At 38.4% G+C, this 19,432-nt stretch overlaps 1 protein-coding gene across 1 annotated transcript in view; it reads right to left on the bottom strand.

Moving 5' to 3' along the window:
• LOC104320345 (rap1 GTPase-GDP dissociation stimulator 1) overlaps positions 1-19,432 on the bottom strand; it is a 36,871-nt gene that overhangs the window by 3,708 nt on the left and 13,731 nt on the right. Inside the window, 9 exon segments of the mRNA XM_069796166.1 lie at positions 35-174; positions 4,531-4,656; positions 7,850-7,984; positions 11,925-12,068; positions 12,715-12,840; positions 14,089-14,217; positions 16,484-16,609; positions 16,772-16,894; positions 17,750-17,860. Coding sequence (XP_069652267.1) covers positions 35-174; positions 4,531-4,656; positions 7,850-7,984; positions 11,925-12,068; positions 12,715-12,840; positions 14,089-14,217; positions 16,484-16,609; positions 16,772-16,894; positions 17,750-17,860 — 1,160 coding nt within the window.

Raw genomic sequence — 19,432 nt, 5'->3', positions numbered from 1 at the left:
AAGTAGAAACATATCAGGACAATAGCTCTCATACTTGGGATCTGTTGTGATGCAAGATCGATGCTAGCAGCCGATTTGCTTCTCCACGGACGCCAGTGTGGTCATTAGCATTGCACCACTGTACAAGTCTGTTGAGCAGCACGGGGTCTTGGCCCAAGATTTCGGCTGCATCAGCTGAAAAGAAAAGCATCAGGAGACATTCAAAATCAGACTTCACAGTCTTTCTGTCACAGAAGTGTGAATGCAGGAGTAGCCAGGACCACAGGCCTGAGCTCGGTATCCTTTAAAAGCTGTAACTAGACCACTGGGCTTTTAAGGGATCTTGGAAATCTTGAGGAATGCCGGTTGTGTTAGGGCAACTCTTGGAGGTAAAGAACAAAGTAAGCTGTTCTGATAGACCTATCCTTTTTAAAAGGCTGCTGAAGCAGGGCTTAAAATGAGCAGCTTCGTATCTTTGAAAGCAAATATTCTGTTGCTATACTGAAATCTTCCTGAGGGCTGTCCCTTTCCGATTTGGTTTCTTGCACTTGCTCTTTGAGTCCTGCACAAATGTAATCATGGGCTCTTCAGAGTCTGTTCTTGCTGTTTCAGTGCTCCTAGTAATGGTGATAATTACTGTTGGTAGCATGTGGGAAGCCAAGTCTTAGTACAGAATTGCAGCATGTCTGTAATTGCATGTCTCAAGTTCTAAGAATGTGTGTTGAACTGTGTATTAGGCATCACCAAAACTTCCCCCAGAGTTTGGAAGAGCCTTTTAATTTGTGTTCCCCTGTGTTTCAGGAACCCTATCTCAAGACATGCTAGCAGTATTATCTCTGTGGTTGACGTTTGCAAAAAACCTCACTAGATAACTCTTCCTAAGAAGTGAAACTCTAATGATATGCTGTGGTTTAAGACTCGTTGCCACTAAGGGAGGCTACTCCCAAAGCTCTTAGAAGTTCAGCAGCAAAAAGAACTTTACTCATGCTCTTTCAATATTGCATCAGTCTAACACATGGTTCCACATGAGTCTTACTGCAGTTTAATAACACATCTTTAAAGTGCTGTGGATCAAAAATTACTAACTGGTGGAAAGTGATTTCCTAAGCAAAGGAAGAATGCAGATATAAGGGTGCTGAGGACTGCGAAATACTCCATTTTAACCAAGTATGTTAAGCAGGGGTTCAGCCCTGAGGACATCCTGGTAAATACTGCTTCAGTAATTTCAGTTAGTTGATTCTGTTCAGTACTTAAGACATTGAAATTCTACATCTTGGTTCAACTGGAATTTTCTTCTAAGTGAAGGGTTCCAGGAGAAAGATAAGAAAGTAGTAATGTGCACAACTTAGGCTGCCTCTTTGTAGGAATTGAGTGCTCACCCATTTGACTTTGAGCACACAAGAGCTCTTTCGTAAACTGCCAAACTGCTGTTCCTATGTGTTCCAGTTGATTGTGAACTGAGGATGTAAATGCACAGCACTTCTTCCAGCTTGGCACCAGATGTATTAGCTGAGAGCTAAGAGTAGTCACAGGACAGATGCTCACTTTTGGTGTAGAATTACTCTATTTGCAAAAATACACTGTGGTTATAAGATTTAATTCAAATTTAGGAGTCTTGTGTAGTTAATTTTTAATAAAGGGTTTTTCTTGTTGACTTCATTTTGGTTATATTGAGTCCTCCCATGCCTGTCCCCCACCCCTCGACGCTGGAGGACCAGAGCAGATGGGCATGAAATGTGCGTTGTGTGCTCTGAAGAAGGAAAGATGCGGTGAAGGTCTTCATGGGAAGTGTACATTCCCTAAGAAGGGCCATAAAGGGTTTGTGAGCTTTTTGCCGATCTTTTTCTGCTTTTCCAGTCTTTTGAAATAGTTCCAGGCCGGAAAGAAGGTGACCACGGAGATCCCTTCTCCTTTGGAAGCAAATTCAGAAAGGGAAAAATGTGGGGAAAAGTCTGTGTGGTTTTAAGATACTGGGACGTTTGTCTCTTGGAGCTTTGCTGAAGCAAAGACTTGAGGAAGAACCAATGCTAACATCCAGAACAGAAGGGATAGGTTTGGCTGACAGGGGCATCACCCTACTCCTGTTTCTTTACCTGTCCCTTTCTTTGTTGCATTTGTTTTGAGATATTCTGGAAAGGGTCAAGTAGAGTATGCACCAGAAGGTCAGTGTCAATAAACCACATGATTACTCTGGATATTTTGCAGAAACTGTAAGTCAACCTATACTCTTTTCTATTTTGGGGAGGGAGATGAGGAAGGATGGACACTTCATTTTTTTAATTTGTCCAGTACACTAAGGAATAATCCACAGGGCAAAATCCCATAAGGAATCTGGGAGGTTCTAGTCTAGCTGAACATACTTTTTTTGAGGTAATAGTTATTTGTCATTGCATACCACCTGCATATTACCTTCTGTAAGAGAAAGGCTTTTGCTTCTAGGTCAGATGTTACATGTTAGTCTGAGGAGATCATGGTAATCCAGTTTAGTACAGAAAGCTGAAAGAGGTAGGAGGGTGGTGAATGGAACCAGTTTAAGAGGTTGTTCAAAGAGGTTGTTCTTGACACAGTTTGACAGGGACCTCCTGATATCTGCCAGCAATAGAGCTCTTTGAGATAAAACCCAATTAGTTATACTTAACCAGAACAGGAGGACATTTTAACTTACAAAATGCCAAATTTGAGTAAATTGTGTGTATGACTGAACTTTAACTTGAGCTGAAAGTCCTTTGGCTGTTGAAGTGCAGAAATTCTGCTCCTCTGAAGCAAAAAAGCAAAACTGTGAAAACCAGTTAATGTTAACATCTCTAGTGTAATGAAGCTGACAGATCTGACTGCAGTTTTCTATAGTTAGAAAGAAACCTAACTCTTCTAGTCAGTAGGTCTCAGCATGCCCAGTGATTATCAGAATAATGAATTTATACTAGATAATGCAATTAACTAATTTAGTGTGGACTTCTTAGTAGATGTGTATTCAAAGAGTTTCAGGCTGAGTTAATTAAGGACAGTGTTGGCTCATGGGTAAACAGAATAGAAAGTAAAGGTGGGAGAATTGTGTGTTCATAGGCAGAAATCAGTAAACATTGAATGATCTTCTACATCTTTTTTTTTTTTTACTTTACACTTTGATATCTGTATTGTTTCAGATTTGGAAGTTGTACCATTTTGTGCCAAATTCTGACTTCATACTAGCGCTGGTAAATAGCATTGAGTAAAAAAAAAAAAAAAAAAATCTAGATAATATGTTTGATAATTTAGATCTGTGTTATTATGATGTCTCAACTTTAAAAGTTAAATGGTCTCCCCTGTTGGAATTCCGATGTAGCTTCGGAGAAATGACCTTTTAATGACTTCCTGCAAAGCCTGAGAAGAAGAAGAGGTTAAGTTTCTGTATATCTTGCAATGTCCGTTTCCTACCATGATGGAATATCGGTGAAAGCAGCTTTTTACTGGACTGGAATCAGTGCAATTAATGATTATGATGTATTAATCATCAATTAATGATTGCTAGATGTAAATTCTATGTCATGCATATTAATTTGAAAAGGATGCAGGTAGCTGCCCTATCAAAGTGGTGTCTGCAGTGGTATAAATGAAAATGAGTGCAGCATGAAATGTAGGAGTGAGGTTTTTTCCCCTTCCATATAACTACTAAATTTGTGATTGTAATTGTTCCATACCAGCTGTCACTTCCCATTGCAAAATGGTCATAACACTTCTGATTCTGTTTTTGACCTATTTCTTGTTATTCCTGCACATCAAGGTGGGCACTACTAATTAGTGTTCTAGAACAGCTGCTCTGGTGATATGAAAGAATTACAACACCATTAAAAAAAAACACCCAAAAACCCAAACCTCACAACACTTGTTTTTGTGTTATACTCTGGTAAGAAGCTAGTAAGTCTAAAAATAAATTAAGATATTGTGTTGGATCTTAACACAATTCTGACGTTATGCATGTTTCTCAAAATGCAACTGTATGCACAGGTGAGTATTGTTGCCTTTGCATATCCACCTCTGTAAAACTGAATGAAGTGCAAGTAGATAATCCCACATTTCAACATGCAAACTAAATTCAACATTTGAGCTACGCCAGCAAGATAAACCTGGCAATAAATGCATAGAGAGACTGTGTGACTGGTAGAAACTTGTTTCTCCTGCCTCTCTCCACCCCAGCTCCCTTTGATCATTTTATGTTCTCCAGTTCTTCTATTGATTTGCTTTCCTGTGATTTGGCACTGTAAATCCTTAGCCTGATGCTTTTCCATCATACTTGTGCCTTGCTGGTATATCTTTGGTGGAAAACATCTTCCTTTTAGGCCTTTGCCATTTCTCACTGACTGCTGCAGATTCTTCTGTTTGGTTTATTTCTCATCTACCTCTGAGGCTGATTGGAGCCTTCAGCAATCATCTCTGTTGGAATCTCTCCAGACTGAGCAGAATTAGGTTAGCAGGACACTTAGCCTGTAGTCTCCTTGCATATCCATTGTCTTGCAGGGGGAGGGGAGGAGAAGGGTGTACAGCTGACATGAGTAAGTACTAGCAATTCCCTACCTTGACCATCTGCTAATTTGCGTAGTGTTCCAAGAAGTTTAAACTGCACAGGAGGCATCTCTGACCTTAGAAGTGCCTGAATCCGTTCTGCCACACCTTCTTCCAGCACTTGAATCTTGTTAACAACTAGAAAATGGAAAAAAGATGTTGATGTGAAGCTCAGTAACTACACAAGCATCTGAAAATGTAGATATGATGTAACTGTTGTTCTGAATTTTATGCTCCATTGTGCTCTTAGCAAAAAGTCCAACTTCTTAGAGCACTCAGAAACGAAGTCAGGACTACCTGGCTGTTTAGGGTTCTCTTTTGAGCTAAAAAATTCCTAGGAATTGCTGTTATGATATTTTGGTTACTTTCGATCTCAGCCCTGCCTGGAATGAAGTACATAAAAGAGGATAAACACAGCATTGTTGTTTCTCTTCCTTTTTCTGGTTGTAATAGATTATCCATCCACTCTCCCACTGACATGAGCAAGCCTTTCCTATGCTTGCTTATCTTAACGGGGTGGCAGAAGTGATTTACGTAGCCATATTGCTTGAGAATGAATTTTCTTTTTGTATTTGAGCTCACTGATCCCCTGTTGTTCATGCCTTTGCTTCTGTGCTTTCCCAATTCTTGTGTCTTTGCTTCAGTCGTTAGTGCAGTAATCCCTGGTAATAATCAGAAGCTTGCCTGGAAGGAGTCCTAATGCTCCTTAACTGTGCTACCAAAAGCTGCTTCTTCCAGAGCAATTTTCTTCCCATCCTGTGCGTGCCCCCTTTTTTTTTTTTATTGGGGGGGGATGGGGAATGACAGGACAGTGAAATTAGGGAGATAACTGTTTTCTATCTTTCTCCTTCTATTGGGCAAATTGAGAAGCAGACACTGTTAAGCACTTACTCTTAATGTCCTTGTTTTTCAGTGGCACAGACTGACTCCATTCACTAGAGCATAATGACTTTTTGCAATTTTTTTTATAAACACCTGTTCTCTTTTAAGATCATTGCTTGAATTTAAGACTTCCCCTGTGCCTATTTGCAAGTGTTAGCCCAGACTTAATTTTTATTTTATGATTTATTTGGATTTGCACTCAGTCATCTTTTTTTGTTTGGTGGTTTGTTGTTTTTTTTTTCCCTGGGTATCAGACTATATTGTTGAAAGTGATAGAGTTTGTGTATTTCTGGAAGTGATGTATTATTGTGAGGGAATGTCTTGCAGAAGAAAAGTACAGTGTAGTAGTACATTTTAAGTGCTATGCATTGCCCACACACTTGGAAAGTTCTAAAATGTAATAGACTTGAACAGAACAGAAATCAAAATATCAACATATCAATACAGAGTCTATTTTATAATTCAGAGTTGAGCCTTTTAAAGTACAGCTGCAAAGAACATTAAGATCTACTGGTACTATGTGTAGCAGGCAGTAATAGAGGGGTGAAGTTGTAGGTTGTAACCACATTTTTCTGGATTTTTAGATCCTGTAATCTTTGCAAGATCAGCTGTGTTCATTGCTTTGCTAAGGAACTGCTAAGCAATGCCTGTGGGCTTGGCAATGCAAAAAGTGGGCCTTGGTGTTCGTTAAGGAACAGGTTCTGTTGTGAGTTAGAATGTGATCATTTGTGTTGTCAAGGGAAACTACATCAAAATTGCTGTCTTTCAAATGAGATTAATTGGTATCTTTTCTGCTTGTAATGATTAAATACTACTTAATTTTTAAATTAAAATTGTACATATTGCAGAGTGAAATCAATGAGAACTAAGCATGGGACACCTCTATAGAAAAAGGCTTGTAGAAAAAAAATCTACCTTTTAATTCTCAAAGATAGTTACATTTTGCCTACTAAATTACACTCCTAATTACAGCTGGATGGCTCACTATGATTTTTCATGATTCTATGATTATCTTCTAATAGCTCTGTGTTAAGTTGTAACTGATTTAAGGTAGCTGGCATGCATGATCGAAATACTGCATGCTTTGTTAGCACCAAAACACAAATTGCACAGGCCTCTGCTGATGTGAATGGTGGTAGAAAATCTCTTCACAGAGAAATAAAATATACATAGAAACAGTGAGGGGCTTATGGTGTGAGCTGTATTTATTAAAATATGAATAGGCAGACATGGCTCACTATTATGATCCAGAGAGTGTGATAATACTATAAGCCAAACTAAATAAATTACTTGAGACCATATAAAAAAACAAGTTGAAAGTAATAGGTGAAGCTCAGAAGAGAGCTATCTGCAAGAAGAAATGAGAGTGTATTAGGCTTTAAAAGGAAGTAGGGGAGGCAAAGTAGCAACTAGTATATTCTGGGGCTCCCTTGTTCAAAGCTATGATTATGTATAAAACTGTTAAACCACACATGCTGGCTTGCTTACATAATAAAATTGGGAGAAAACTTCAAGTTCTTTTATTTTCAGAAAATAGTGTTGGTATTGTGCTCTTCTCTGGAGTACTGCATAGCAGTGTAAGAACTGTGTTGCAGGGTGCTGTACTGTTAAGTCTCTAGCAAAACTTTTTTTTTTTTCCACTTTCACATGGAAGCAGTAAATTTGAAATGAGAAGCAGCACAATTTTGTGATGTGTATTAACAAAAGATCACAAGAGTAGAATCGTTTGGCTTGGAAGGGACCTTTAAAGCTCATCTAGTCCAACCCCCCTGCAATGAGCAGGGACATCTTCAACTAGGTCAGGCTGCTCAGAGCCCCGTCCAACCTGACCTGGAATGTTTCCAGGGTTGGGGCATCTACCACCTCTCTGGGCAACTTGTTCCAGTGTTGCACTACCCTCATTGTAAAAAAATTTCTTCCTTATCTAATCTAAATCTACCCTCTTTTAGTTTAAAATGATTACCCTTTGTCCTATCACAACAGGCTCTACTAAAAAGTCTGTCCCCATCTTTCTTATATGCCCCCTTTAAGTATTGTAGTTAAGTGTGTTACAAAGGCTGAATTTGCAATGAATATTGGCTTTATAGAAGAGGAGCAGATTTATGAAATCCCTACCAGCTGTGATGCGATAGCTCCACCCCATATTCTCTATTTTAAGCTATAAACCATGTTCTGCATTTTTGTCTTGAACTGCTGTATGCTTTTAATATGAAACCATTTCAGCAGCTGGCAATAAGATCACACTTTATTATATTTAGACCCTTTATGTAGATCAGAAGTCCTGATGAATTATTCAAATATATATGTCTCTGCAGGGGTGGAAAGGTTAATTGCCCCTCAGTATACAAGGGAGTGGAATTGGTGACTTGGACAGAGCTGCACAGATCTCCATTAAGAGGCCCATCTTTACAAAGAATCACTGTACGTCAATTGTCTTCAAACTCTGTACCTGGAATAGCAAGGTTTCGAAGTGCACTGAGTGCAGCATGTTGAACAGAGACGTCCCCACTCTCTACGTGTTTCTCCAAAAGATCCAGAAGCTGATGTATGACTCCCAGCTGTACCATTCGTACACAGTTGCCATCTGAAGAAAGAGGCAAAACCAAGCAGGTGAGAGAGATAAGAAACACAGTGATAGAAATTAATCATGCAAATTGAGAATTCAGGGAGTCTTTGCCTTGATTGCTTCCTTGTCTTGATAAGATTGAGACTATAGCTTTTGGGTTGTTTTTTACAACCTTCAACTCTCTAGAGATAAGTGGGCATCAGCCACTTGTGAACGGATGCTGAGACACCCTCTAGTAAAGCTTAGCTTGAGAGCGCTTTCTAGGGACAGTCATAGTCAAATTCAAAATCATATGTTCTCTAGTCAATTTCTTTTTCAATATTGCTTTATTTTCCCCTACATATGTGGTGGGATACTCTATTTTCCATTTCTCTACAGGATAGCTTTAATACTCCAATTTTGCTATTCTACTGGCTTAAGATGTTATTGTGAGACCAGGGATCTTATCCAGCAATGGTGAGTCTGATTATTAGTTTTGTACTGCTGTTGCTCCCTGTATTAAATCAAATAATTTGTCATTAACTAATCATTGAAAGAATCAGGCCTAGGTTTTTCTTACCTTTTTTGAGAAACCCACTTTCTGAAATGAGAAGTCTAGTTGTGTTGCAGTCATATGGAGCTAGGAAAAATGAGTTGACCTAGAGAGTTCTGATCTGTTTAATGCTGGTGAAAGAGCAGATATGTACATTCCAAAGAACTGCCATTTTGCCCAGTACATGCTCTGCAATATTTTGTCAGTTTGTGTCTGTATGTCTCCTTCTCTCTTTGAGAACTTGCTTTGCAGCGGTGACAGCCCTTTTATTATCAGAAGCTACTTAGCTTACCTTGATAGGAAATGAGAAAGTGTTCTCCTAAAGAGCAAAAGGAAACCCTCCATATTACGGTCTGCATCCTTCCTGAAGGAAGTGTTTTGAAGATGCCATTTGGCAAATATTTTTCTGTATTTTATTTTAGACAGTTTATTATACCTTGAGAGGCATATTCTTGACACCAGTCAGCATTTCCTTACTGCGGTGCTGTTATAGAATGCTGTTTGTTAAAATGCGGCAAAACAGTGTGAACACTATATAGGAAGACCACGTCTTCACCTGGGGTAAACAATTTTCCATGGAACTATAGACTTCATGCAAATACAGAATCTGGCCAAAAGTAGCTTTAGGTGCTTCTCATGGTACTAACTGCATGCCTAAAATGTACAGATTTCTAAATTTTGTGTGTATACCACTTAAAAATGGCTCTAGTAATTTTAACACCTTTTCTGGTTTGAATGTTATTTCTACCCCGAAGTAGTAGAAACTCCTCCATGTTGTGATTTCAACCAATGCCTACTGTTCCTTTAATCTCTTAGCATTTCAGTTAGTAGCATATTTTTCCCCTGTATTACTACATATGTTAAGAATTTGTCAAATGCTTAAAATGTAAGTGGATATTTTCATGAGAGGACTGTCAGTCTGTGAAATATTTTGAATTCTACTCATGCAAAAATATTTTTATATCAATTTATACATACATTTTCTAAAGCTGATGTTTTTGCTTGTGATTCTTCAAATGTTCTCTTGCCTAATCTTTGGAGATCAGAGTATATGAGGAAAATTGCCCAGTCGTCTCTAGGAACAGGTTCTCTAGGAATATACCATCTCTTTTGGTCTGCCAGTATTCTACAGGCAAAATACTTTGATCTTCATATAGGCTAACCTTAATTGAATTTAATTTCTCTCCTCCACCCACCTTGCAAACCAAAGAATGGTAGAGCATTTTTTTCTCATGTTCTGCGAATAGGCAGAACCCATTAGTGGTTGCCTTGCATTGAGCTCCAAACTGGTGTTCTCTCCCATGGATTTTTGATTGGATAGCAGCAGAACCTTCAATTTAATGGCTCATAGTTAAAGTCTTATAGGAACAGCCATTTTCATAGCTGCAAATGCTGTCTGTCATCTTTTCGCTGCCTCAGAAGTCGTTTGATGCTGAGATCAGATTTCCATAGGATTTTCTTCTTCTCTTAGATTAAAGGCTGTGCATACATCAGTGGCACACACTGGGGCCTGAGAGGGATTATTCGCTATTTCCACATGAAACATCTAATGGGCTTGCGGGGGAGATGGAGGGAGAAGAGCGAGTGACAAAGCAAGCCATTCAGCTGAATAAATTGAAGATAGCCAGTTTAAAGGCACCGAGGGCATTTCTGTGGCCTTTGTAGAACTGTGATGCACAATGGCTAATTCAGAGCAAGGTATAAAACAAAAAAAGGAGTCTAGAAAGGATGTGGGGGAGAGGTGGAGATTTGTGTGTATGATGGCTTGCTTTAAAAACAAACAGACAAAAAAACCCAACAGATGAGACTGACTAGCTAAACATTCAGACAGATATGAGGGAATCTTTTATGATAATTAAGCATATATTAATGCAGAAAGTTGAGCAATGTTGAAAAAGCTCCTTTTTGTTAATTGAGTATGAACCCAGTACAGTAACTATCAGTGAGAAAGGACAGAAAACATGGTGGGGTATCTTCTGCTGACTGATTCAACACAGCATGCATTCCAGGAGTCTGTTTATGAGAGACTCTCTGTATTTCTGTATAGTATTAAGGCTCATTGCTTTCTATAATAGGAAAGTGCAAAAGATAAAATGACTTATCTTGAGATTTCTTTTTCCCCTCTGGTAAGTCTGACTAACCCTACCTTCCTAAAAGTTACTAAAACCTAAAGCATCAATAATTGTGTGTTATTTTTTTATATTTCTAACAAATGTATTTGCCATGAAACATTTCCAGAGTCTCCTCTCTAATAGTGTGCGATTTAGGAAAAAAAGTGCGAAAGCTTGCATACCTGACCACCCCATTTTTCACAATTATGTCCCTCAAACTACTTCGATGTCATTAGCATGTGTAACGTAAAGGTATGCAAGTCTCCAGTCTGCAGAAAAGCAAGAATGTTACTGTTTCAGAGCCAGGGAGCAATGAAATTTAGTAGTGTTGCTTTTCTCTCCACTCACAAACAGTGGCTTTCAATCTTCAAAAGGTAGATAATAACCAACCTTACCATTTTTTGTAAAATTAGCAATAGCCGTTGCTCCTGTCTCTGTAGCTGCATGTGTTTGGATGTGATGCAAATAGCAGCATTCTGGGAGATGATGCTACATCCCTTAGCAAAACAACTTCTGCATGTACTTATCTGTGGCATGACAAATAGAGAGAACATCTCATGTCTGTTTATAATTAGCCCTGAAGTGAACTGTTCTGTCTTTGGGGAGATTTAAATCAATGATTACTTAGGTTGTTGTTATAATTAACAATTTAAGGCCTTTAAATTGTTGATTGCTTTGGGATTGGGGGTGGTGGGATGCAGTATAGATGTCCAGTTCTTGATGTTTTATTCTTTAATCTGTGTTGCCCAAAATACAACATAGCAAGGCCACCTAAATTAAGTTGCTGTTAGGTCATTAGCCTTTTCTTGTTGTTCCTGAAATCAGCTTAAAGACTTAGAGAAAAATCTAGGTCAGCAATGTGTGTAGTCTGTTCCTAATAATAGATGCAGAACTTACATTACAAGAAAGTTCTTGCATTTCGTTTGTTAGTCCAAATGTTCAAAGTATGTACACAGGTTCGGAATGAGGAAACCTGAGTAGTTCAATATCATGTGAACTTAATCTGTTAGCTTTAAACTTAAAACTGGCTCTTAGGCCAGCTTTGAAAGTTATAGAAGCAGGGTGTGAATTGACAACCACAGGTACAGTTACAGGGGCCTTGAAGTTCTTGTGCTCGCGTTTGCATTCTGCACAGGAGCAGTCACAGTGGTATTAGATGACTTGAGGCAACATATGTCTATGCTTGAAGGGAAGCATGGCAAGGTGAGCACTAGGCTCCTATAAAAAACCAGAACAGATGGCAACCCCTCTGCTAAGGGGACATTTTGATCTTGTTTCTTTATGTATGTGGACTGTCAGTATTCCTTTTTTTTACCTCCAAGAAGCAGAGAGACAATGAGATCTGATGCAGCCTTCACAATGCATGTATCTTCAGCTTGTGAACTAGCCTGGAGCCTCAGCAGGATCTCGGACAGCACCTCTTGCACACCTGCCTCCACCAGCTGCACTTTCAGAGCATCTGTAGAGATCATAGTAAAAGCACACTAAAAGCTTCTTGGGTCTTTGCAGATTTCAAACAAGGAAGCTAAATCCTTAAACTTCAGCCAGTCTTTTTTTCAGGTGCAGTCACTGTTTTGGGTTTGTTTGTAACAGACATCTGGTGCTAGGATAACACCAAGACAGAATGCGCAAAGTTGCTGCATTGAGCTTTGAGATTTCTTGTATTGCCTCTCATGAGTTTTCATTTCTTTAAAATCTGTATCACGTATCTAGATATTTTTGGGGGATTTTTGTTGGTGCTTGTTACACCACTGCTTAGAGTAGACATCTTCTATGATATTTGCCTGTCATTTTTTAAAATAAAAGACCAATCTGTCTAGTCTGCTTTCCTGTTGCGCACCATGGAGAATATGAGTTTGAATCTGCTATCTTATGGATCTACTGAAATAGAGTGGAATGCTATTCTCTCCCTCCTTTCTTTGTTGCCTCACCTATTATGCTTCAAAATCTTGCTCAGGCCAGGATTTCATATGTTCTGGTTTATTTCCACTGAAGGGATTGCTGGTTCCATTAGTAGGATCCCATGGCAAACTCAGGTCCCAGAGCTTAAGCTAAGTACCAGTACCCTGTTTCTCCTCATTCCCCCAAGCTGAAAGGAGCCTTACCATTTTCTGCAAGTGCTTGCAGGACCTCAAGGACAATTTCTAGCCTCTCATGGTTCTCTGCTCTTCTCAGTTGTTTCACCAGCTGTTCAGCAACATTTGTCTTGCTTAGAGCTTCCTTGGCTGTATCTGTGTATATGGTAAAGTCAGGATTTTGAATGTTCTTTATTGGATTAAATGTTAAAAGCATATCTCCCTATAATCTGAAGTGATTAGACACAACTTTGTATTTTAATGCTTTTTCTGTTTTTATAGATGCTTCTGCCCCTTTGGACAGCACTGAGGCAGCAAAACTCTGCTCCACCCCTTCTCCCCGCTACTTCTTTCTTTAACACTATTTTTGTCTAATTCCTGTACCTATGACCTTATAATAGCTGTCAAATTAATCCTGGCTTAATTCCACTGACTCTTATGAATCCATCTGTAGTATGATTATTTAATATATCAAATTGGCACATGCCAGTTTGCTGTAGTGTATTTTCTGCCTTGATTAGATGGTTTTAGTCTTGCTGGGATCCTAAACATCTACAAGATGCATGTTAACAAAGATCAGATTTTTTTTAAAGCTTCCTGCTGTCTGACATAGAACACATTTGAATGGAATTAAGTAATATAAAAGAACTAGAATGGAATAGGGTATTAAGTAATATGAGAGATCTATAAAGGACAGACCTCACTAGAGGATGATGTGACAGTGTGTGTGATACCATACCCCCTTCCCTGCCTCTACCCCTAAATGCAGGAAGCAGTAGATCAAACTGTAGTCAGACCATATACAAAGTGTGTTACTAATTTTCTACTTGGTCTTTTTCTTCTGTCACTACTTAACAACTTGTGTAAAGTAGGGCAGATGTAATTTAAATCAGTGGAGATGCCTTCGGTTTGAAAATTGTGTAAATGAAAAGGGAAACTGTTTCATCAAGGTATATAAACTTATTAAATAAAAATAAATTTTAAATAAATGAGTACTTAATATACCGCATCTGAAATAGTTGAAACTGTCAATTTACCACATGAAGTTATGCCCTCTATACTTTTTTTCTGGGTCAAAAGCTGTCTATTGAATCTTCATTGTTTTAATATAGTACCAGCAATTGCTGATACTCCAGGAAAGAGTAGTTACTTCTCCAACACAGATACTGTGTCCAGTCCCTGATTAGGTATCAGTAGTGTTTAAAAAACAAAACCCAAACCAAACAACCCCCTGCCTCACCCCCAAACCAGCACCTTCCCATAACCAACAAAACCAAATCCCCAGAAAAAAAACAAACCAAACAACCCTCCCTCCCCCCAAACTTGTGGTCGTTGTGCATGTACATGGAAAGGCAGTGACAGTGTGAAGATGATATTTTGCTAAGATACGAAAACATTACTTACCAAGGTCTGCAAGATTGCATAAGGCTAATAAATCAACATGGACAAGTGGTTCACTCTCTGCATAATCGGTTAATATTCGGACTAGTGATGTGATTATTCCTACCTTCACCAGCTCTTCCTGAAGATCCCCTGGTTAATAGTAAGCATAAAAGTTAAAGGTGATTAAATAGGGACTAATTAAATCAGTAAAAAATGTTCAACTGAGATGCTTTGCAGCAAGATAGTCTGGTCCTTTCTCACACTGTTAGAATTTGTACAGATTTTGTGCTGTGGCTTCAGGCTAATGTCTGTGTGTGAGAAATGCAGGTTTCAGGACAGAGTTTTGCTGAACCTCCTGGTTCTACTTTGACTTGAGGAATTAAGCCACTGTAAAAATATATAAGGGCAATTGCATGAGCATCTCTACTACTAGTGCAGCTTCTAAAGTGAGTTCTGATGGACTGTATCTCTTCATATGTATCTGAAAATTGAGTGAGGAACAGAGAGTTGGTTTATTTCTCTCAGGGAATGGGAATCTCAGCCTTATTATCCTATGGCTTCTTTTGTTCTGAAGGGCAGGGAGATGGAAGGGACTGGAAACCGAAGATAAAGCATAGGCCAGTGATGAATCTGCTTTCAGGGATCAGCAGTATTCTGACTCGTATAGCAAATATCTGTATGTCTGCTTTTTGCATGTTAAAATAATGATTCTTTTTTTCTTAAAAAAAAAAAAAAAAAAACAACCAAACCAACCACAAACCTTCTTTGTAAAACAAGACACTTTACCAATACCTGGGCTATTATAAGATACCACTGAGAGACAGACTGCTCTAAAGTTGATCTGGGGGATTCATTCTCTTCCATTTTTTTGAATGTTAGTTGCTCAGCATGTAGGGAGTCTTAGAGTGCTTGAATTCAAGGCATCTTTGGAATTTTTATAGGCTGAGTAAGGTTCTCAAGCAGGTGTGAATTTGTGTGACTTAAGGGAATTCAACAAAGTACAGTAAGTAGAAAAATTAATTTGGTCCCAGTTCTAATATACTAACTAAAGTTTTCTCTATCCACATGCAGAATTGCTGAGGAAAACACTGGTAACTTTTTTTCTTTTTGTAGTTTGTCTTGTAATGAATGAAAGCTGAATATCTAAAATGATTTTGAGAATGCCGAGAACTATGAAATACAAAGTTGGACAGGGATGATTGCTTAACAGTACAATGACACTGCTTTTGCAGTAGCATCTTGCTGAGGGCTAGGCTGCAACTTGAATGACAACGTATATGACAGACACCAGAAAGTGGGTGCTATTGTAGCATATACAATTGTAATTCAATTGGGAAATCACTGACATTAACTTTTCTGTGATGTATTTATTGCTGTGTTAGTAATAGGAATTATTAAAGCATGTATCTTATAGTCACAGTCATCTTGTCAAATCTATGCTGGGCCTGTGTTCTGACAGAAGTGAAGCAGATTTGCAGTATGGCCATATGCTGTAGTAATGTTGTACAGTAGTTGCATGAGCCCTGCATGTAATCATATGGAGAAGTGTTTTTTAAACTATTATGTGGCATTCCTTGGCAAATACATATAATTTGCAGGGGGCTAGTAGAATCTATATCAGGTACCTATTTTGCTTGTATTTCATAGGAACAATGCAGGGAGGCAAACACATAGATTTCTAGATAAAGCTACACAGGTCCACACTAGAAAAAATAGAGAAGGTGGGTTGAAGGCAGAGGGAAATGGATAGAAGATGCTGGGTGAAAAGTTCCATGTTGCCTTCAGTATGCATTAAATATTTTTGGTCAGTCTGGGAATTAAAGGTAAAAGAAAAATCTTAAACTGTTGGAGCAAGTAAATGAAAAGGGTTTTAATTTGTGAGACCAGCAGGCAAGCTAGTGTACTAACTTTATGGAAAAATCTGGAGCACAAAGATCTCCTATATGCAAGCAATGGTCCTCAGAGAAGACCATTCCTTGCACAGATAAATATCTCGGTATTTTTTATTTTTTAGAGTATGTTTTTTCTGACATACTTTTTAAACATATGCTTTGCTTTATAGATGCTGTTATTACTTTGGAAGAAGGCAAAGCCATTCAGGATTTGGGTCCAAGGCAGTTCTGCAAAATTGATTGATATATGTACGAGGCTCTGCTACTTTTGTATTTGCAGAGCAGTTCTGACAAAGGTGTGTCACCTTGAAGTCAAAAATAAGGGGGAAACACAGAGTTTAGGAGGTGTTTGGGATGCTTTCAGCCTGGTGTCTGTGACCTGTGTGAATTGTATATCTAGCTGGAGGCTGAAGTGCATTGTGTGATCAGGTCTCATAAAATTATTATTAGTTACAGGTTACAATGCCTTACAAAATAATGCCTTACAGCTAGGGAAAATAGGATTCTCTCAAGTTGATACTTACGATTATCATAACAGATACGGCCAATAGCCCTCCCAGCATGAAGCAACATTTCTTCGTCTGTGCTCTCCAGCAAAGGTATCAAAGTTAGAACCAAATCTGCTTCAATACATGGTTTCTTCATTTCCTCTGTGTAGGTAAAGGAGAGGGACTTGTGCTTTTTTGCCATGTTGAAATAAAACAATTGCAATTGCAAGACCAATAGCTGGTAGCCATGAAACAAAACTCAAGAGTGGAAACATACATAATGTGCTGTAATATGCCTTGTAGTAACACTTTTGTACAACGTACCATTCTTAGCTATCTCTGAAAGCACCTGGGCTGCTTTCACTGCACATCGTGGATTGCCCTTCAGGATTTTTGCCAAAGTTAGGAAGATCCCACTGTCTCTGAATAGGCTGGAGGATCTCTGCTCTGTAATGATAAGAGTGTTAACAATACCTGCAGTAGGTCTGCAACTGTTTTATTTACATGTTGCTTTGTTTTGTAGAGTTCTGAGTGGATATCTGTGGGATCCAAGGTTCTGATTTAACAAGGTACTTAAAGGCTATCTCAGTCTAAATACATGGGAACAGTCATCTGCTTGAATTGCAGTAAGTATAGTTGCAGCTGATTATTCTGCTTCATGCCGAATTGAAGCACGGGTGGCAAAGCGAAGGGGGAAGCAGATTCATCTTCTCTGACTATAAAAGGATGCTTGCGTAAGGCATGGGAAGTCAGGGATTAAGATTCTATTCCTGAGGTATGGCCTAGCAATTAATTTTGTAGGTAGGCATAACATCTTTTATTAGACTAGCAATTAGAACAGTAAATTCCCTTAGCCTTTTTTTCCATCAAAAATATGGCCAATTGTCCTTAAGGTAGTAAATCACCATCTGCCAGGAGACTCAAATAAAAGCAGGTTTATGTCATTTCAGGGCCACGTGCAGAGACCTTAAAGACTTTCTTATGAGACTGGGAATTACTTTTTTAAATTCGTGACCTGATAGGGTCACCCCAATTTAATCCTAGGAGTTTGTAGTAAATAGAATATTAAATATGGAATCTCTCTGCAGCTTCAGGTGATTCAGTGACCAGTAGCTTTATCTGGTCACAGGTAGATTTGCAAGTATATAAAGAGAAAGGAAAACAACAAAACAGGCTCAGGACAGCTATAGTTCCAGCAGCAATCACTTCCTGTAATATGGATTATCACAATAGACAAAAACCTCCAATGAATGCTTTTGGATTGTGCAAATGGTTAAATAGTGATCTGGAGTGATACTTAGCTATCTTCAGTAAGAGCCAGGAGAATCCCGTTCAGACTTTCAAGAATCTGATCTTCAGCTTCTGTGTCATCTCCCCAGAGCTGAAGGTACTCCAGGTGCTGATTCAGAGTTTCTAAACAGAATGGGATAGAAAACTGTGGTGAACCAGTATGGAAAATATTTTGAGTTCTTGCTGGTATTTCTTTTCAGTGACAATGGCTGACCATGAGATCATCTCCTGAAGGGTCCAGATCTAAATATGCTCATTAAATAACTCATTTAATCCAAGAGCACGAGGGTAAAGGCTTGGTCCACTTCCCAGACAGCACATAGCTCTTGTGCAGGCATAAACATGCAGAGATAAATTCTATGTGGAAAAAGAGATAAATGTATAATAACTGTGGCAGAGTTTGAGGTGAGGAGGAGAGAGGAATAATTAGAGAACCCAAATCAAGCCTGTTATTTCTAAATACCTCTTTATCATAAAGCTAGTACTTGCAGTTCAGCTAGCTGTGTATCTACTCTGATGGTGGCCAGTAGCAGGCACTGAAAGAGTGCAGAATGAAAAGATATGGTAACATATTTCTCCCTTAGTTTCTGGCAACCTTGGCCTGTAGAAACATACCTTATATTTATGTCAATGTATTTAATACATTTTGATGGACTTCTATAAAATTTTTAATTACCTATTTAAGATAATTCATACCTTTTATCTCCACAGCACACTGTGACATTAAGTTCCACAGTTTCTCTGTTGTAAGAGGAAGATACTTCCCTTTGTTTTAAAATATCTACCAAAAAGCTCAAAGCTAATGGCCCTTGAGTTTCTGTAGTAAGAGAAAGGAATGATCCTTCACTAGTTGCTCTTCCCATGCTTGTCATGATTAGACGGATTTTTATTATATCCCTCCTTCATAATTCTTCTGCCAATTCATTTAATATTTCCTCTACAGAAGCTTTGGTAACTTGTCTCAATCTTTTTCCTGTTCACTTTTATTTTTTTTTTTAGGTGAGGAACTAGAATTTGAAAGTGTTTTCAAGATGCAGGTGGACTGGGATTAAGACAGAGATTGTAATGTTTTGTTTTCTACTCTTTTAATTGTTTGTCTATTTGAGAATGTGTTTTGTGCAGTTACTCAAAATGACTCTATCTCTTCTGGGCAGAGGGAATTAATTTAAACCCCACCATTATTCATAATTAGGTCATCTTTTCCCCATGTATGTTGTTCTACATTTACAGACACTGAACTTGATGTGCCTCTTTATCCCAAGTCATACAGGGTGGTAAGATTTTTCTGCAACTCTCTACAGTTGGTTTTAATTTTGAGTACTCCAGATAATCACAAAACTCTTTACCATTCTGCCATTTCTAGATAGTTTATGAATATATTGAATGACACAGGTTCCAGCAAAGGTAACCTCTAATAATTATGGCTCTCGATTGTGAAAGCAGTCTTTATTCCGCTCTTCAGACTTCATCAGATAACCTTCTCTCATATCCCAAAATAGCTTAGATGATAAACCTTATTGAAAGGTTTGTAGAAATCAAAATGCATTAACAGTATCTCCTTTATTCACCTTCTTGCTCCTTAAAAATATATTTGAAGAGAGAGAGATTGAGCATTACTTGCCTCCACAGAAGTCATATAGACTCTCTCCTTTTTTATCGTATCTATGTTTAGTAATTCTGTGCTTTACTATAATC

Source organism: Haliaeetus albicilla, chromosome 11, assembly GCF_947461875.1.
Source record: "Haliaeetus albicilla chromosome 11, bHalAlb1.1, whole genome shotgun sequence".
Taxonomy (NCBI): Eukaryota; Metazoa; Chordata; class Aves; order Accipitriformes; family Accipitridae; genus Haliaeetus; species Haliaeetus albicilla.
The sequence above is the reverse complement of the archived record's forward strand: the minus strand, read 5'-3'. Positions and strand labels throughout refer to the sequence as shown.